Raw genomic sequence first — 20127 nt, 5'->3', positions numbered from 1 at the left:
CACATACCCCTAAATCAATGGAACCTGTTGTTAAATGCCAGAGAGGGGAGGAAGACATCCATCCCCTTTATCAGAATGTACATCCTGCTTGTCAGGACCATTTTAGTAGGCTTCTCAAACACATTACAAAAAGAAAACTGGCAGAAACCCTACCTTGAGAAGCAAAAGGGAGGACTAGGTACCTTAGCAGGAAAAAAAGAGACAAGGAGGGACGGGGGAGGAGGCAGTTGACCCATGGGAGTAAAAGCCTTCACACAACCGAAGGAGAAGCCTTGGCCCCTCTTGGGATTGTCACTCCACATCGTGGAGTGCATCTGCCTTTACTAATAAACTTCTTACTATCCTAGACTTGCACAGAACGCTGTCTCTCAACTGAATTCTTTCCCTTGAGAAGACAAGAGCCGAACCCGGTAACACCTTTACTCCTCATCAGAGCGAGTGCACTGGCACACAGGTGGTGCACCCAAGTGGTTTTTAAAATGCATGAACGACCTATCCGGTTGCAAAGCTCAGGTTCTCAAGTCTGTACTATCTAGTAGTAAAATTTTTGTACGTAAATTTCTATCACTGCAGTTATTTCCTTTAGGAAACCAGTATTTTTAATTTCAAATTTTCATCAGATTACTGAAGGATTTGAAACACTGCATTAAATAACCGTAACAGACACATCACGATTTTCTTCTGTCTCCTAAATGTTAACAAAACTGAAAATGTAAACAGAATGCGTCAACAGTACCAAGAGAATAATCAGATGCAGTGAAAACTGTGCATTTCTCTTTCAGAAAGAAGTACGTCAGAGGTTCTGAACACAGATTTTTTGGGTGTTAAAAGATTGTAATTTCTGTTCAACGGGTCCTTGTCAAAAGCACTGCTTCTGAGGAGAATGGTGGGTGGCCTCTTCCAAACAACTTTCCTCCCCTGCAGGGAAAGGGTGGATTTTAAATGAAAGACACGGGCCATCAAAATGGAACTTAAAAACCTAAAACTTATCATTTTAGTCTAAATGTAGAATTCTGAAGTGGCATTTCCCCCATTGAAAACAGATAAAATGCCACCCAAACTAGACTGCCACCAGCCAAACTACTACTTGAGAACTCCAAGGGCTGCCCTGTTGCTGCTCTTTGACTTCGTGTCAGTAGCTCAAACCGGTTCATTATAGACCCACCGCCACAGACACAAAGTAGAAAGGAGGGGGGACCTCAGCCTGGCTTTAAAATAATCGCTTTGCTTCACCTGCACTTAAAGAGTCTTTCTCTAATAGGAGGAGACAACTGTATTCTGGGGGAAAAACAAAAACCAACAAAAAAAGATTCCACTTTTATTATGTCTTAATTATAGTGTCGCTGTTCCCAGTGTTACACAAAAGCAAAGAATTCTGCCTGCGCTGCCATTATAAACTCTGTTTTCAGTATGTGTGACTCAGCCTAACATCTACTCTCTCAAATTTGACAGGTGGGACCAAATTTTCAAAAGTATGGCTGATGGGCAAGTGTGTAAACCCCTCTGAGTGAACCTTGCTAACTTTCTCAAGCTGCTACCCAACACTCCTTATATAGAGAGTATTTAAAACGAGATTGGAAATAGGATCCAAATTTGGTTCTCATGCCATTAAAAAGCATCGACTATTTCAATATTTCAAATTAGAAACAAATCTCAGGTGGGTAAAAATCACTGAAGACTCTAGACTGGCAATGCAATGTGATTAAAATATTTCAAAATTATTAAAGTGATCTGTCTACACAATTAGCCTCTGATCACTTCTGCCCCACTCCTCCAATCCCATTTTCCAAAAGAAGACACTTTAACGTTTGAGCTGTTTCTCTGGGTATTAATTTCCATCATATCCCTAAAGAAGGTACTGTATTAATAGATTGTAAGATTCTGTATTGATTTTCTGCTGAGAAATGAGGATGTAGCAAATTTAACCACTCTATTCCATCTTCCCAATATATTTGCTTGACTTGTTACTTGCATTTCTACCGGTTACTTCACTAGTTTTAAAGAGCACGCTAAGAACATTATTTTCTGTTTCCACTGAGGCAGTCTCTTTTCACTTCCTCTCTGTAAGAGTAGCATAAGGCTTTCTCTCCCTGCTTTCCTTCGGCTCTCCTCTCTACTTTTACCTCCCAACTTCTTTCATTTGTACTCTTTCCGGGTCAAGGTGGACAATATTTACATTCTAACTGTGTAACGATAATTAAAATTTTCACATTTCTAAATGTGAAAACCAACCAAAATTCTATTATTATGGTGAAGTTTTAAAATAGTATTACACTATAGTGATGGTGATTAATTTTTTTGGGGGTTTTCTAATTGTTATTTTTCTTGCACAGATTTCAAAAAAATTCTCAGCTTTCTAAATTTCTTATGCAATCAGGTGTTCTATCAAGTTTAAAAAAATTTCTTATGAAACATTACGATCCAAAGGTTATCAATAAAGTAAACGTATATGTACCGTCCTCTAATTTAGTGAATGATTTCTATATGTGAATGTATTCCTACTAAGAAGTTTTGCATGCTTTAGAAAACTGTAAGCACACATTCTTCTGCAAGTTGCTTTTTTCATTCAATATTATGTTTGTGAGAGTCATCCATATTGATATGGAACCCTAGTTCCTTGCTTTTCACTGTTACATAGTTTCCTATTATATGAATATAAAACCCATCTAAAATCTTATTAAGAGCCATTTAGGCTGTTTTATTTTCAGCTATTATAATGTTGCTATGAACATTCTGCCTCTTGTAAAACTGCAAGAGTTTCTGTAGACATGTACCCGGAATAGGATTAACTGAGACACAGTGTAAATATTTTCAACTTCACTGATTATTGCCAACTCTCTTCCAAAGTGGTGATATTACAGACACATTCACAGGGTAGAAGGGGCTCATTGCTCTAAATCCTTGTCAACATTTGGTATTATCATTCTTTCAAATTCTGGCCAATGTGACATGTGGGATATGATTATCTCATCGTGTGTTTAAATTGAATATCCTTGATTATTGGTGAGGTCGAGTATCTTTTCATACACTGATTGATCATCTCAATTTCTTTTTCTGTGAATGGTCTGTTGAAATTATTGGCCATTTTTCTACTGAGATGTCTTTTTTAATTAAGATTTCTTTTTTATATATTATGAATAGTAATCCTTTATTGGTAATATGCTATGAGTATCTTCTCCCAATCTATGAATTGTCTTTTAACTTTTTAAGAGGAGTGTAATAGAAAAAAATCTTTACTTTTAATGTAATCTTATGTATCAATATATTCTTTTTCTTTTTTTTTTAAAGATTTTATTGGGGAAGGGGAACAGGACTTTATTGGGGAACAGTGAGTACTTCCAGGCCTTTTTTCCAAGTCAAGTTGTTGTCCTTTCAATCTTAGTTGTGGAGGGGGCCGTTCAGCTTCAAGTTGCTGTCCTTTCAGTCTTAGTTGTGGAGGTCGCAGCTCAGCTCCAGGTCCAGTTGCCGTTTCTAGTTGCAGGGGGCACAGCCCACCATCCATTGTGGGAGTCAAACCGGCAACCTTGTGGTTCACAGGGCGCACTCCAACCAACTGAGCCATCTGGGAGGCAGGCAGCTCAGCTCAAGGTGCCGTGTTCAACTATAGTTGTAGGGGGTGCTGCCCACCATCCCTTGTGGGAGTCGAGGAATCGAATTGGCAACCTTGTGGTTGAGAGCCCACTGGCCCATGTGGGAATCGAACCGGCAGCCTTCAGAGTTAGGAGCATGGAGCTCTAACCGCTTGAGCCACGGGGCTGGCCTATCAATATATTCTTTTACTGGTTTTGTTTTTTTCTAAATTTGGAGAAATCCTTCTCTACCTACAGGTCATCATGGTATTGTTCCACATTTTCTTCTAAAATTTTCAGATTTTGCTCCTCAATTTTTTTTTTTTTACCTTTAATCTACTTGAAACAGATTTTTCTGGTTGGACTGATGTAGGGAAAACCCCCTCCCCATATACTCCATCCACCCACATACCATACACACCCTCAAGTACCATCGACTGAAACATTTCTGTTGTCCCTAATTATCTGAATTACTTCCTATGTTATATATCAAGTTATGATAAACATTAAACTGCTGCTTCTGGGCTCTTTTTTCTATTCCACTGTCCTATTGATGTCTTGTCATCGGGGAGAACGTCAGCATGCTCCCAATGGCACTTCTTCCACTCAATTTTGTGGTACCTGAGCTAACAGGTTGTATGTATTTAAAAATTTGTACTGTGGATTCTAGATTGTAATTACTCTCTGTATAGTACTCCTGACGTAAGCTCCTTAGAGGAGAGAGGCTATGTTTAATTAAGTCTTTGTACAGATACAGTCTTAGGTACTTGGTGAGTGCTTACTTAATTCATGCAGGAAAAAAATTCATTACTTGCACCTCAGCTGATAGGCTGTGGTAATAAAAACTGGACAAGCACTTGGTTTCTTGCCACACTGATATCACCAAAATACAAATATAGCACTACGTACAGTCTTGTCCATTTGTTTGCCCCCGTCTTTTGCATGCTATGTCAACCTAAATGGGGTGTGTGTGTGTGTGTGTCACAATTTCAAAAGACTCTGGGGCTAGAAAAGTATCAATTAGTGTGTGAGAACGCCTGGTATGACACTATAGGGAGTTGTGGAAACTATGGTCAACAGAAAATGCCTAATTAAATTCATGCAATTCAATTTACAAAAAAGCACTGTGTTGGCCAAGTAAAAGAAATGTTCAGTTTTTTAAGGACTGCAACATTGAATTCTCTGTTATTTAAGTCACATATTTCCATATCTTTAAGTTTATTTTCTGGAGACTTTTCATTTTCTTTCTGAGCTGTGGAATACTATTTGGCGGTAAGAAAAGATGAAATAGGACCATTTGTGACAACATGGATGGATCTTGAGATTATAATGCTAAGTGAAATAAGTCAGACAGAAAAAGTAGAGAACCATATGATTTCACTGATATGTGGTGTATAAACCAAAAACAACAAAAGAACAAGACAAGCAAATGAGAAACAAAAACTCATAGACACAGACAATAGTTTAGTGGTTATCAGAGGGTAAGGGGAGAGGGGAGTGGTAGATGAGGGTAAAGGGGATCAAATATATAGTGACAGAAAGAGAACTGACTCTGGGTGGTGAACACACAATGTGATTTATAGAGGATGTAATACAGAATTGTACACCTGAAATCTATGTAACTTTACTAACAACTGTCACCCCAATAAACTTTAATTTTAAAAAAAAAGAAAAAGAAATGTTCAGGCTTCACTGGCCCTAATTTGAGACCGCCAGTCATCTCAACACATGCTATATAGTGACCGACTGTCCTGACCACACACAAAATGCATAATGTAAATATTTTCTAGGCATAAATTTTCTCACGGGCACTGGTTTTAATGACATGCTACAATTAGTTTGCGATAATCAGATTTTAGCCCCAGCAGATGTCCTGTTATTCTATACTACAGCCTTGGCGAGGATGTTGATGACCAATGTCTTCCTCAGTAAGCGGGGACAATAACAGCAACGCCTGGGCCTGCTTCGGAGGGCAGTGATTAAATGAGTAAGTGCAGGAAGTGTTAGGACACAGCTCTACTACTGAGGAATCGCCTATCACTGTTTTATCATCATCCAGAACATTCATATTTTGAGCATCTTGTTTCCCATCACTTTATTGATTTCCACAAGTATCTTACATCAGATTGGTAAAACTGGGAGCTTATATTGAATTTTTAAAAAAAATTCTACCTGACAAAATCCAGAAAATGCATTTTGTTTTCCAAGTGTGACTGTTCAAAGCCTTCCTTTAATGTCAGATTTAATGGGCTTGATAAACACATATACTTTGGTGAGAGATGCAATGTTTGCTTTTAATCATGATTTGTTTCCTGGAGTAGACTTTCTGAGCTGAGCACATCTTTAGAACGCTAAATAAATAAAATGAAACAAATAAAACCTCCAAGATTTTTAAAATGTTTATGTGAGCAATTACGGATGCAATCTGACAAACTGAGTTTAGAATAAAAGATACCAAATATTAAGTCAGACAAGTGGTCATTTAGAGATAAGTTAATCAGGGTTTTAATCTCTCCATAGAGCTTTGACCCAAATATTCACTTATTAAAAACGTTTAGTAATACTATGTCATCAGAGGACTGGGGCATGTTTACTTATATGTACAAAGGCAACATAGCTCTCGCTATACTGAACGTGATGAATCCGAATAAATGCCTGTAGACTTAGCAGGATAAATATGCCCCAAAGGTATCATTACATAGACTTCTCAAAAACTATCTAGAGCTCCTGTTTCCAGGAAAGCTCCACTGTTTATTTATATATATATTTTAACATATTGGAAATGCTTAGAGTGACTGCTTCTCAAGAGAAAGGCAGATGCATTCAGAAGCAGTTCAGACATTCTGGTACATTCCCAAGAAGCAGCAGCAGTCTAGCATTGAAATAAATCAGTTCAACCAGAGAGGATTCAAAGTCCAAAAAATTGGGGTGGGGGAAGCAAGGAGAAGATGAGCTAGGAAGGAAACAAATTCCTTTCTGGTTCTCCAAATACACATCTAAAGAATTTGACGGTACTGAAAGGCGTAGAATTCCTTAAAACTTTCCTAGCTATGTAAATGTTAGGTTTCTTGAGGTCTGAGGCAACTAGAAAGATATTTCTTTACAAAAGGGATCAGTAATAGGTTTAGTCCTACATATGCCTTTGAAAGATTAACTGCTATAGAAAATTCCCTCCTATCACAACTTTATATTTGTTTAATATACATATTAAACAAAAGTTTTCAGACATTGTACAACAGGCAACCTTGGACTGTGATTCCAAAGAGAAGGGAACAGACGAGCCCCAGATTACTGCTTGGCGGAAGTGTCTAAACCCCAGTAAAGAAGGGTCCCTACACAGAGCTTGGAAGTCGTGCTGAGTTGGAAAGGCACGCCTCTGAGGGATTCAGTTAATCTACAAGTTACTTATCTGCACAATAGAATAAAATCCAACATTTTTTAGAGAAATGTAAGCCACGAAAAATGTCACAATATCTGGCATTCAAATAAAATGACTAGGAATGCAATGAAACTAGGAAAGTATGACCTATAGCAAGCAGAAAAATTAATCACTGTAACATCCCAGAAAGGACAGAGAGAGAGATTTGAAGAGAAGGATCTTAAAACAGCTATTATAAATGTGATACGCATGCTCAAGAACATTAAGACAAACTTGGTAAGGAGAAATGGAGGATATAAAATATTCACATTGCAGTTTCAAAGGCAAAAAATACTACATATGAAATAAAAAACACTGAGTAAACTTGATGACATAGCAATAAAAATTATTAAAATAAAGTACTGAAAATACAAAAAAAGAGTTGGAAAAAAAATTGAACAGACTCTCAGTGAACCTTTTATGTAATATCAAGTGGTCTAATATACAGCAATATACAGTTTGCTATAGAAATAATGGCTGAAAAATTTCGCCAAATTGGTGAAAAATATAAACCACTGAATGCTAGAACTTCAACTAATACCAGACAGGGAAAACATAAAGAAAACCACATGAAGGCACCTCATAATAAAATTCCTGAAAATCAAAGCTAGAGAGAAAAATCTTGAAAGCAGCTGCGATGGGGGGTGAACCACACTAAATACAAAGGAACAAAGAATGACATCAGACATTTTGTCTGAAACCATGTAGGGCAGGGAACAAGGGAACAACATTTTAAAATTACTGAAAGAAAAAGAAAGCACTGCCAAAGAATTGAACATAAATTCCTAAAATTAAGATGTAGTACATATTTTTTTAAAAAAACAATAAAACATGAGAACATTTCTCACCAGCAAGAGTTTATGACATGATATATTAAAGAAAATGATTCAAGCAGAAAAAAAAAAAGATATTAAATGGAAATTTGGAAATGCCAAAAGAGACCCAGTATACCAGAAATGGTCATCATGCATAAAAGTAAAACACATACTTCTGTTTAAAACAAAAATAATAACAATATACTCTGAGTGTTACAACATATACATAATTAAAATGTATGACAATAGCACAAATGCTAGGAAAAGAGAAAGTGAAGTAACCTGCTATGAGGGTCTCAAACCACATGAGTGGTAAAATTTGAAGGTAGACTATAACAAGTCAAAGATTATACTGTAAACACTACAGCAGTCACTAAAATTTTTAAACAAAGAAGCCCAGCTAATACACCAATAATGAGAAAAGACAGAAACACACACAGACATACATGCACAAAATCCTAAACACAGCAGCAAAAGAGGAAAAAAAAAATAAAAGATGGAGTAAGTAAAAACAAGTAGCAAGATGGCAGATTTAAAGTCAACTGTATCAATAATTACTATAAATGTAAATAGTCTAAACACTGCAATTAAAAGACAGATTGTCAGCTGAAAAAAAAGCAAGACCCGCCAACATGTTGTATAAAACAATTTTAAAGATCATAGATTAAAGAGTGAGAAACAAATTTCTGTACATCATGCAAAAACTGAAAAGAAAGCTGGAGTCACCATATTAACATTAAACAAAGTAGACTTCAAAATAAAGGAATATGACAAGGAATGAGAAAAGTCATTTCACGACAAAGGGATTTCATCAAGTGGATATAACATGCATAGCTGGCAGGAATGCAACATGGTATTAACTATTTTGGAAAATGGTATAGCTAGTTTGGACGTTTCTTATAAACGTACACTTAGCATGCACCCCAGCAATTCCTTACTCCTAGGTAATTTCTGGAAACATACACACATGCAAAGACTTGTGTGTGACTGTCCCAAGCATATTTATTTGTAACAGCCAAAAAATGGAAACCACCCAAATATCCAGCGGGTGAAGGTGTAGAAACTGTGTCATAGCCAAACAATGGAATGAATATACTACTCAGCAATAAAAGAGACAAACTACAAATTCACACAGCACTCAACAATATGGATGAATCTGCAAGTAACACTACTATGTGAAAGAAGTCAGCACAAAACAATACATGTAATTACTGTAATTCTAGAAAAGGTAAAAGTATAGTGCCCAAGGACAGATAAGTGGATGCCATGGGCTGGGAGTAAAAGAGGAAAAATTAACTGGAAAGTACAATGGAACTTTTTCAGGTAATGGAAATGTCGTGGGGTTCTCCTAAAGAACTTGGAAATCTTAATTGTGATAGTGGTTACACAAAAGCATACATTTTTCAAAATTCAAACTATATACTTCAAGTTTTGGTGTAGGTCAATTATCACTAGAAATTATGCACTTTCTGTGTTGGAAAAGGTGAATTATCTGTCCACACTAAAGTGATTTGAAAAACCATGGAAAGTTGGAATGAGACTATCCAGGAAGAGCCTGAGGAATTAAAGGCAGGTGAAACTGCAAGAGTCCTCCCAAAACCCCTCTCAAACGCAGAGATGAAAAAGCCCCCAGTGATAAAGCAACAGACAGGAAGGAAACGTAGAGACTGGGGTCCAATTAGCCCTGGATTACTTGATTTTTTCCCTTCTATTTTTGTGTTCTGAGCCAGGAGCAGAAACAAAGACAGAAGCAGAGGCACATAACAGGCAGAACTTCTACGTTGCTGAAAAAGACAAAAGCCTTGTAATACTTAAAACTGTCCTAATTAACCAGAAGTTCTCAGAGTTTTATTGGCAGGAACACCTCCAGCCTGGTACAAGAGATCTCTGAGGGCTCAACTGCTGTGCAACTCCCAAGTTTTGGACCTATAGTTCGTATGCAGTGGGCTAAGGGTACAGATCTTTCAGCAGGGGAATTCTCTCCAATAATCCTCGCAGGGGGCCCAGGAAAACATGGACAAAGAAAATGTAATCAATAGGCTGAATCCGGGGACATGTTGGAATAAGTTAACCAAGTATGTCAATCTTGCTAGGGAAGTGAATCCATGAAAAGATGCTCAAGTGGGTTAACTCTTATCCTAGCCCAGCAGGATGTTGCAACATTCACTGAATCAGGGAGAGCTGTTTTGATTCCTGTTTTTTTTGCCTTTTCTTGAACTGGCATTTTAAACTACAGTTATTCCGGGTGTTTTCTGCCTCTAGTACTTCATGTGAAGTGTGTCATATATTTCTGTCTATGTCATTTAGCCTACAGAGCGAGGCTACATCCCCACCTGAGGAGAATGGACACCAACTGGCAAATTTTAGCATTGGAGATGGGAGCCACAGCTAGACACGGCATGTGGGGCAGAGATGAAAATATCTGTGGTTATAAATGAAAGACTGTGCTATGTCTGGCAAAAGCATCATTTAAACTCAATGTGTGGAGAAAGGGTATGTGTGCATGCTGGGAACAAAGAGATGAATGTCTATTGCTTTGTTCACCAAGAATTCCCTTTCTCTGAGAACTGTATCTTATTCCTTCTTGAGGGAACTTTCCTCCTGACATTGCAACCCAGTGGGGGCTGTCAATCACAGTATTCTATTCCCTCAGTCACACAAATCGGAGTCCTGCCCCAGAATATACTAATGTGGAAGTTTGGGATGGAAAAGAATCATTTTTGGTGACAAAACTGAGCATATACTCTATAGTGCTGCTAATAATTATATATCCAGGCATGTAAGTGAGTTCTTTTAAAGAAAAAAGCCGACATGCAAAAAAATAATGCCAAGACAGTAATGGAGAAAGGATCCTGGTGACTAGCCTTCATCTTCAGCTGTGTCCTAGCCCTTTTCCCTAAGCCCCTTGAACTTACTGTGCCTTGCAACTACAAGAGCGCTGACACAATGCTGTCAGAGAAAGTTAAGCAGTGAGGTAGGCGGGTGTATAGGATGCCCAGGAAATGCTGTGGGGTTCTCCTAAAGAACTTGGAAACCTTAAGAAACTTGCTCAGCGTCGTTACGTCAGTGACAAAGTCACTTGATTATAGTGTTTCTCTTCGCTGTCGTCTGATAGAGCATGCGAATGCATTGAGAAAAAGTACCCAGCCGTAGACGGAAACTGTGGTACTTACTGTCCATCCCAGCACTGCATGTTTGTATGTGCAGGTGGGTAGGGACACCCTAGGGGGATAGCCTACTAATGTTAGCATACACACCAGCTTATCTTAGCCTGTTCAACTACATCAAGTTGCTATTTCACTCTCTGCAAAGATTATTCTAAACATGGAAACATACTCCATTCCTCTCAAACTTCAAACATTATCTGTCAGCAGATAATCATGTCTCATACTTCACAGAGCTGTCAGATGGGACTCCTTCAATTGCCCAATACTAATTATACTGTTTGCCTACATTGCACCTGTCCATCTTTCACAAAGGCCAATTCTTCTACATGTGCTTGGATCTCAATTCTTTCCATCCGTTTTGTCTCTGGGACTTTACACTATTGATGATTCTATGTGTTATAAGTTCAACCTCTCCCTTACTGCAAGAAATGTAAACACCATGAAGACAGAGACCTTGTCTGTCCATTCACTACTATATTTTTGATGTCTAGCACATATTAAGCACGGTGGATTTCTTGAGTTAGGATTAGAGGCTTTATCAAACTTTAATACTACTTCTCTAGAGCAACATGATATATATATATATATATATATATATATATATATATATATATATATATATATATATATATATATATTTTCATCCTTGAATTTACTTCAGATAAAATAAACGAAATAGAAAATAACAATAAATGATGCTTACTCTTCTTTCCGTCCATATCTGCATGAATTTTCCGAGCCAAGAATCCACTTTTGTACACAGCAGCATTGGGGTCATGAGGAATGTCCAAGAATGGGTTGGTGGTACTCCCAATGCGACTGAGGGTCTTTGGATGTGTTCCATTAGCTTTTTCATCAGTACCTTCTGATGGAGATTTTTTTTTCTCTTCATCATCTCTAAAGGGAGGGAAAAAAACCACAAAAATTGAGCACCTAGCATAATATTCAATAAACAGAGTTACTTGGAGTATTAAGCTATCGTGTTTTCCAATGTTCTAGCAGCCTTGATAACAGCCATGATAATAACAGCTATCATTTACTAAATGTCTCCTGTGTGCCAGGTACTAATGATCATGACAATCTTGTAAGACTGCCATCAGGAGCCTATATTCAGATAAAGAAACAGATTCACAGTTTAAATAAATACTAAAGGTTACAGACCTAGTAATTAACGGAAGAGACAGTGAGGATGCGATTGCAAAATCTCTAAAGCCTCTCCTCTTTCCACCTACTACAGTGCCTTCATGTTTGTCTTCTCTTAAACGAGTGGGAGTTCTTTGGCAGAGATCATGATTTTGACTTTTGATTTCTGCATGGTCTATCATAGTGCCAAGCATACAGAATACAACACATAATTATAGGTTAAGTCCAATGAATAGTGTTGGACTCTATCTGCCAAATAACCAGGTTAATCGCTAATATCAAAACCCCAGGTAATGGTACCAAAGGGTTAGGATGGCAGTGCCATACATAGTGCTTTGGCATCGACTTTCCCAACTGCCATAAAAGTGTGGGACACCCTACCAGCCACTGAGAAAGCCCTGAACTGAAAACCCCCTTTTCTGAGTCTTTCTTCATTCAAGCATTGTGATGCTTGAGACTGTAATGTACATTAAGTATAAAAAGGCAGAAAATGGATGGTTATGTTCAGTTAATAAAGAGTAGGGAAGAACAGAAGAAAGATAATAAACTCAGATGTACTGCTAGAAAACATAGCACCATAACAAGAGCATTTGTCTTAGCTCCTGTTAACTTCCTGAATTACCTCTGGTTTCATTCTTAAACTTTGATTATTAAATCTTTTTATTAACATTTCAACCAAAATAACAAAATACATTTAAAATAAATCACAAAAATAACTATCATCGAAAGTGTTTATTTGGTGATCAGAGAAAAATAGTTGTTTTTTCCTCCATTGGTATTTGATAATTGTGAGATATACGAAAATAACACTGGACTCTTAGACATCTGTATTTTACTTTTACTTTTATTTTAAGATGATTTTAGATTTACAAAGATAGCACATAGGGTTCCCATATGCCCATCATCCAGTTTCCCCGAATGTTAACCATCTTATATAACTATAGCAAACATTTCAAAACAAAGAAATTAACAGTACAAAATGATGAATTAAACTTCAGATTTTACCAGTTATTTTTTCCTCCCTCCCTCCCTCCCTCCCTCCCTCCCTCCCTCCCTCCCTCCCTCCCTCCCTCCCTCCCTCCCTCCCTCTCCCTCCCTCCCTCCCTCCCTCCCTCCTTTCTTCCTTCCTTCTTTTCTGTTCTGGGATCCTATCCATGATCCCACAGCACATTCAGCTGTCATGTCTCCTCCAGTCAGTGACAGTTTCTCAGTCTTTCCTTGTTGTACTTTATGACCTTGACACTTCGCAGAGTACTGGTCAATCATTTTGTGGAATAGCCCCAACTTAGGTTTGTTTGATGTTTTCTCATGATTAGACTGAGGTAACACTTTTTTTGGCAAGGATACCAGAGGTGATGTACCCTTCTCAGCGCATTAGATCAGGGGCACATGTTTTATTAATCGTGATATTAACCTTGATCACTTGGTTAAGGTGGCGTCTTACAAGTTTCTATACTGTCAAGTTACCACTTTCCTTTGAAATGATTTGGGAGAGATATTTTATGACTGAAAATATCCTCTCTCTCCTTCAACTTCTGACCACAAATTTTAGCGTTCATCAGTGGATCTTGCCTATGCTAATTATTATTGTGGTGATCTAATGATGATTTTTTATTTCCCACATTTCTTCTACATTACTAATTGGAATTTTTCTGCAAGTATGGATATTTTAATTTTTCTTTGGGTTATAATCAAACACTATCATTTAATATGTTGCTCAAATTTTTCCAGCTTTGGCCATTGGAAGTTCTATCAAGTAAGCTGGCCACATATGGCTACTGAGAAGTTAAAATGTGGATAGTCCAAATTGAGATGTGCCATAAATGAAAAAATATATACCAGATTTCAAAAGACTTACTGTGTTTTCCCGAAAATAAGACCTAGCCGGACAATGAGCTCTAATGCATCTTTTGGAGCAAAAATTAATATAAGACCCCGTATTATATTATATTATTTTATATTATATTGTATTATATAAGACCTAGTCTTATTTTACTATAATTTTTGCTCCAAAAGACACATTAGACCTGATTGTTTGGCTAGGTCTTATTTTCAGGGAAACACGGTAGTCCAAAAAAATGGAAAATATTTCAATAATTTTTATACTGAGTATGTATTGAAATGATAATTTCTGGATACACTGGGTTAAATTTAAAAATACATTATAAAATTAATTTCCCATTTCTTTTTACTTTTATGACATGGCTATTAAAAAATTTTAAATTACATATGCAGCACACATTATTTCTTTTAAACAGGGTTGTTATTAGGAAGGTTTGCATAGTCTATAGCATTTGAATATTGAAATCAAAAGTCAATAATAGGACAACAACAACTGGAGAAATGTTCAATACAATATGGCTCAGTAAAACCCTGACAATAAGTGAGGGTTGAAAATATTCAATCTTGTAAAACGAGTATTCCTCATATTGTGAAGGTTAATGAAATGACCTTGTCAAGCTCTGATGGTAAAAATCTAACTGGACAGAGATGCAGATTGGCACAATCTGGTGGTTGTCCTTTGTTATACATGGGTGTGTGCTGGCTAGGACTTCCAGGATGGAGGCCTTGTCAATAATAACACTGTGAGGACCCTCCTCCCTGGAAGCCATTTCCCCCTTATCCCCCCAGGGAACTCCTTTCCTTTACTCCTCCTCTTCTTTCCACATCTGCCCAGTCCCCCGAAGAACTAGTGTCAGGTTCCATTTGAGACATAGAACTGGCAGAGAATAGGAAAACCAATCACCTTATACCTGGCTTCATGTTACTCCTGATTTTATCATTGCAGGATCTTATTGTTTTTATAGATATCATAAATGCCAGTGCCTCCCCACAGGGACGTTATTCCCACTCTATAGAGAAGCAGATATAAATTAATACAGTATTCTGATAAAAATAATTCTCTATATAAAGTTGACTCAGTTTTATAGAAAACAGCCCCATAACCAGGACTTTCCTTGTACCCTGAACCACGGAGGCCTTTTCAGAATGACAAAACAAAGGATTCTGTAAAAGTGAAACACAGAAGACACAAGAGGGCTCTCTGTCTTAACTGTGACAAGAATGACTCATATATGAATATTTTATACATTTAAAAAGACTCTTGATAATTTCCTGCTGAGATACCAGACATCTTAACACCTTCCAACCTATAAAATCCCCCCGACATTCCTCACACCAATCTGTTCTCTGTGTATGATTCACTGGGGGGTCCACGCCTCCTACTTCCTGATGCTGCTCATTCTGAGAATGACAACAGCTCTAGTGCTGAGTGTGGACAACCTTCCTACTTCTCCATTCTTTCTAAAGGGCAACTGTAAATCCTGCATTCTGCCTTACTCATGACAGGTGCTTTTATTTTTAAACAAACAAGTTAGATAAGGAATCATACAAATCCTTACATTTCACTGAAGTTCCACAAAGAATGGAAAGCAACTGCTTCCTAAAATTTACAAAAGCTGAATATTGTTACACTGACCAGCCACTAAGCAGATTTTGAAACACCCCCACTTGGCAAGTCACATTGTAGTGGGGTTCAGTTCTACCAAAGTTGTTAAGGTAGCACCAAATTCGAAAATTAAGTTACCTTGAAGGGCCTCTGTTATGTGGAATTTAAATACTGAAAATAAACTGGTGGGTTTTTGTGGGGGTGGAGAGCGGGGCGGAATAACAGTTAAAAAGAAAAAACATTTTCCAGAGCAGAACTATTGAACTATTATTCAAATTGAGAAATCATCACTAAGAATGTGATATTAGGGTGGGACAATAAGGATATGTTCTAGTTCGCCAGGTACAGAAATGAAGACGGCACTTGCAGCATTCACATTTATAAGTGCCTTTCCTTTATTTAAAAAAATTTTTTTCTTTTTAAATTGAGGGATATTGGGGAACAACACTGTGTTTCTCCAGCTCTAAGTCGTCCTTCAATCTAGTTGTGGAGGGCGAAGCTCAGCTCCAAGTGCAGTCGCAGTTTTCAATCTTTAGTTGCAGGGGGTGCAGCCCACCAACCTACACAGGAATTGAACTGGCAACCTTGTAGCCGAGAGCTCGCGCTCTAACCAACTCAGCCATCCGGTCTTTATTTCTTAATTGTAATAAAATACTTAACATAAAATTTATCACTTTAACCATTTTTAAATGGTACAGTTCTGTGGCATTAAGTTACATTCACATTGTTGTGAAACCAAGACTACCATCCATCTCCAGAATTTATCATCATCCCAACTGAAATTCTATACCCATTAAATAACAACTTCTCATTCCCTGCTCCCCTAACCAGAGGCAATCACCATCCCACTTTGTCTCTATGAATTTAACTACTCTAGGTAACTCATTTAAGTGGAATCATACAGTATTTGTCTGTGACTGGCTCATTTCACTTAGCATAATGTCCTAAAGGTTTATCCATTATATATATATATAATTACACCATTTTGTTTATCTAGTCATCCATCAAGGGATACTTGGGTTGCTACCAGCTTTTGGCTACTGTGAATAACGTTGCTATGAAAATGGGTGTATAAATATCTCTAAGTCCTTGTTTTCAATTCTTTTGGGGATATACCCAGAAGTGGAATTGCTATAACATATGGTAATTAAAAATTTTTTTTTGAGGAACCACCATATTGCTTCCCATCATGGCTGCACCTGTTTACATTCCTACTGACAGTGCACAGGGTTCCTTTCTCCACATGCTTGGTAACACTATTTTCTGCTGTTTTGATAGTAGCCGTCCTAATGGGTAGAAGATAGTATCTCACTGTGGTTTTGATTTGCATTTCCTTAATGATTACTGATATTGAGCATCTTTTCACATACCTGTTGGCCTTTTGTATATCTTCTGTGGAAAAATGTCTATTCAGGTCTTCTGCCCATTTTTAAATTGGATTATAGTCATGTACCGCTTAACAACAGGGGTAGTTCTGAGGGTACTATACTCAGCAGCAGGTGGGGCAATGGTGGGGCAGCAGGACGAGACCCAGGGTCTACATGGTTCATTGTCTGGGGTCCTGAATCAGGCAAGAGTGTGCACGGAATATCCTGGTCAGATGCAGCCAGCAGCTTTGCTCTGCAGACAGGGAAAGCCGTGGACTGTGCTCCCTGTTCAAGGGCTACTAAAAGCAGGCTGTTGGGCTATGCAGCTTCTTGTGTGCTCTGGTGAGGTTCCCTGGTTGGGTGGGCTGGACTTTATTCAGCAGTAAGTGGGGCTACAGATCAGTCTCCCTGCCTGGGTGCAGTGAGAGAAACAGCTCCAAGGCTACTAATGTACTTTGCAGTCTTGACTCAAGCCATCGGTGCCCTACGTTCTCTGGCTGAACAGGGCCATGGCTTTGCTCTGGAGCAATTAGCTCTGCTCTCTCACCTTTGCGCTGGAAAGCTGCTGAGTTACGTAGCTTCCAGGTGTTCTCACCAGCCCTTCTTGTCAGATGTGGTGGTGATGGTGGAGCTCCCGCTAGGCAGTGGGTGGGTCTGTGACTCGGGCTCCTACCTGGGCTGGATTCGGAAGGTCTACTTCAGGAAATTCCCCCTCACCCCCAACAGGTTTCCTGGTTGGGAGGGGCCAGGAACCACAATTTGTAGTAGAAGGGGCAGTGAATTAACTCCCCTGTCTGGGTTTGGCAGGGGAACCCTCCACGCCGAGAAATGGCTTTGCTCTGAAGAGTTGCTGAATTATGCAGCTTTCAGGGGATCTTCCTAGCCCTTCCTGTCAGGTGGGGCTTGGAGCCAGCTCTGCAATGGGTGGGGCTATAACTCAGCTCTTCTGCCTGAGTGTGGGAACACCAGGCTCAAGAACCAGCAGAACTCCTCATTTAGGGACCCAAATCAGGCAGACCTGCACCCTGCCAAATTCACTGGTCAGACTGAACCACCGACTTGGTTCTGCAGATGAGCAAAGCCACCGGTTGGGGCGAATGCCTGGGCTCTGCAGTTAGGAACTTGGTCTGCCAAGATCTGAGTGTTGGTTATTAGAAGCCCCTCTCCCTTCCCCACCTCAATCAGGTCCCCAGTGGTTGAGCCCCACAGATTCTCCTGTGACCCCCAAGGGGAAAACACAGAGTAGGGGCTCCCACAAAGCAACCCGCAATGCTAGTGGGCTGGATGTCACCCTGAGCTCTCTTCCCATTGGAGGAACTATAGGCTTAAGGGAGACAGCTCAGCACGGTGCTGAGCAGGCCTGGGCGAGGTACAGTGCAGCCAGCCTGTAGCCATTTCTCTGACCCTTCTAATGCGGTTTATCTTGGTTTCTGTGGTGCACAGCGGTGCTTCAGCCTCACTCCCAAGTTTCAGAATTCTCTCAGTGGTATTGTCCATGAACAGTTGTTAGCTGTTCTTCTTGTGAGGAGGAGTGAAGTCAAGAACGACCTGTGCCGCCATCTTGATGTCTCTCCTTTACTTTTGAAGGATAATCTCACAGGATACAGAATTTTAGGTTGGTGAGTTTTTTCTCTCACCACTTTCAATATCTCACCATACTCTCTTCTTACATGCATGGTTTCTGAGAAGTCGAATATAATTCTCATCTGTATTCCTCTATAGGCAAGGTGTTTTCTGGCTTCTTTCAAGATTTTTTCTTTTCTTTGATTTCTTGATTTCTTACAGTTTGTATATAATATGCCTAGGTGTAGTTTTTTCTTTTTTCACACGTGTAGTTTTTATCCTGCTTGGTGTTCTCTGAGTTTTCTGGATCTATGGTTTGGTGTATGAGATTAAGTTGAGGCAAATGCTCAGTCATTGTTGCTTCAAATATTTCTTTTGTTCCTTTCTCTCTTTCTTCTCTTTCCTGTATTCTCATTATACTTGTATGTATGTTACACCTTTTGTAGTTGTCCCACAGTTCTTGGGTATTCCATCTTCCCCTCCCCCCAGTGTTTCTCTCTTTGCTTTTCCATTTTTCAAGTTTCTATTGACATATTCTTAAGCTCAGACATTCTCTTCTCAGATGTGTCCAGTCTTACTAATGAGCCCATAAAAAACATTCTTCACTTTGGTTACACTGTTTTTGATCTCTAGCATTTCTTTTTTGATTCTTATAACTTCAATTTGTCTGCTTACATTGCCCATCTGTTCTTTCCTGCTGTCTGCTGTATTCATTAGAGTCCTTAGCATATCAATTATAGCTGTTTTAAATTCCTGGTCTGGTAATTCCAAATCCCTGCTACATATGGGTCTGGTTCTGATGCTTGCTCTGTCTCTCCAAACCATGTTTATAACATTTTAGTATGCCTTGTAATGTTCTCTTGATAGTCAGAGACAATGTACTGGGTAGAAGAAACTGCTAGTATAAATAGGCCTACAGTAATGTGATGGTAAGGTGGAGGGAAGGGAAGCATTTTATAGTTCTGTGATACGGTCTTTAGTGAGCCTGTGCCTCTGAACTGTAAACTTCACATGAACTTCTCAGTCCCTTCCCAACATCAAGCAGAATACTCCCTTTTGTCTTACCGTGTAATAAACCCAGTGGGTCGGGCTTTCTTCTGGCTCCTTTAATTCTGGTTTCTCAGTCCATATTCAAGTTATGTGGGCTGAGCTCAGTAAGCTTGGCGGTAACTCAGATCTCCATTATATTCTCCAATCTAACTTTCCTAGGGTGCCTTGCACTTTGGGCTATAAAACAGATACTTGACTTCATTTGACTCAGTACGCTGTGTACAAACTCCTCTAGCCAGAACATTCGAGATAGGAGTGGGGGTATGCATCAGATATCAAACTCCATCTCAAATCTCCAATCATTACCATGAACATCATCATAACTTAATTTCTTATTCTCACAACCACCCTGAAAAGGTAGATGTTACCATCTCAATGAAAAACCAAGGTTCAGACAGGTGAACCTCTCATAGGCAGTACCCATGGTAAGTGGCTAACTAACAGACCTCCTCGGACTGTTTACAAGCTGTGGTAAATTAGAAGCATGATTTATCTTTATGCAATGACAGTAATGGATTGTGGTGATTGTCATGCGACTCTAAATTTACAAAATACCTTGAAATTGGAGACCTAAATGGGTGAATTAA

The 20127-nt window shown here is 38.8% G+C and overlaps 1 protein-coding gene across 9 annotated transcripts in view; it reads right to left on the bottom strand.

Moving 5' to 3' along the window:
• Positions 1–20127, bottom strand: part of PSD3 (pleckstrin and Sec7 domain containing 3) — a 428991-nt gene that overhangs the window by 72874 nt on the left and 335990 nt on the right. For all 9 annotated transcript variants that reach the window (XM_019742071.3, XM_019742072.3, XM_019742074.3 and 6 more), the window contains one exon: positions 11673–11866. In XM_019742071.3, coding sequence (XP_019597630.3) covers positions 11673–11866 — 194 coding nt within the window. The remainder of the gene's footprint in view (positions 1–11672; positions 11867–20127) is intronic.

This window comes from Rhinolophus sinicus, chromosome 16 (assembly GCF_057876585.1).
Source record: "Rhinolophus sinicus isolate RSI-liver-muscle chromosome 16, RSI-T2T, whole genome shotgun sequence".
Classification (NCBI taxonomy): Eukaryota; Metazoa; Chordata; class Mammalia; order Chiroptera; family Rhinolophidae; genus Rhinolophus; species Rhinolophus sinicus.
Note: the sequence above shows the minus strand (reverse complement) of the source record. Positions and strands in the feature narration are given on the sequence as shown.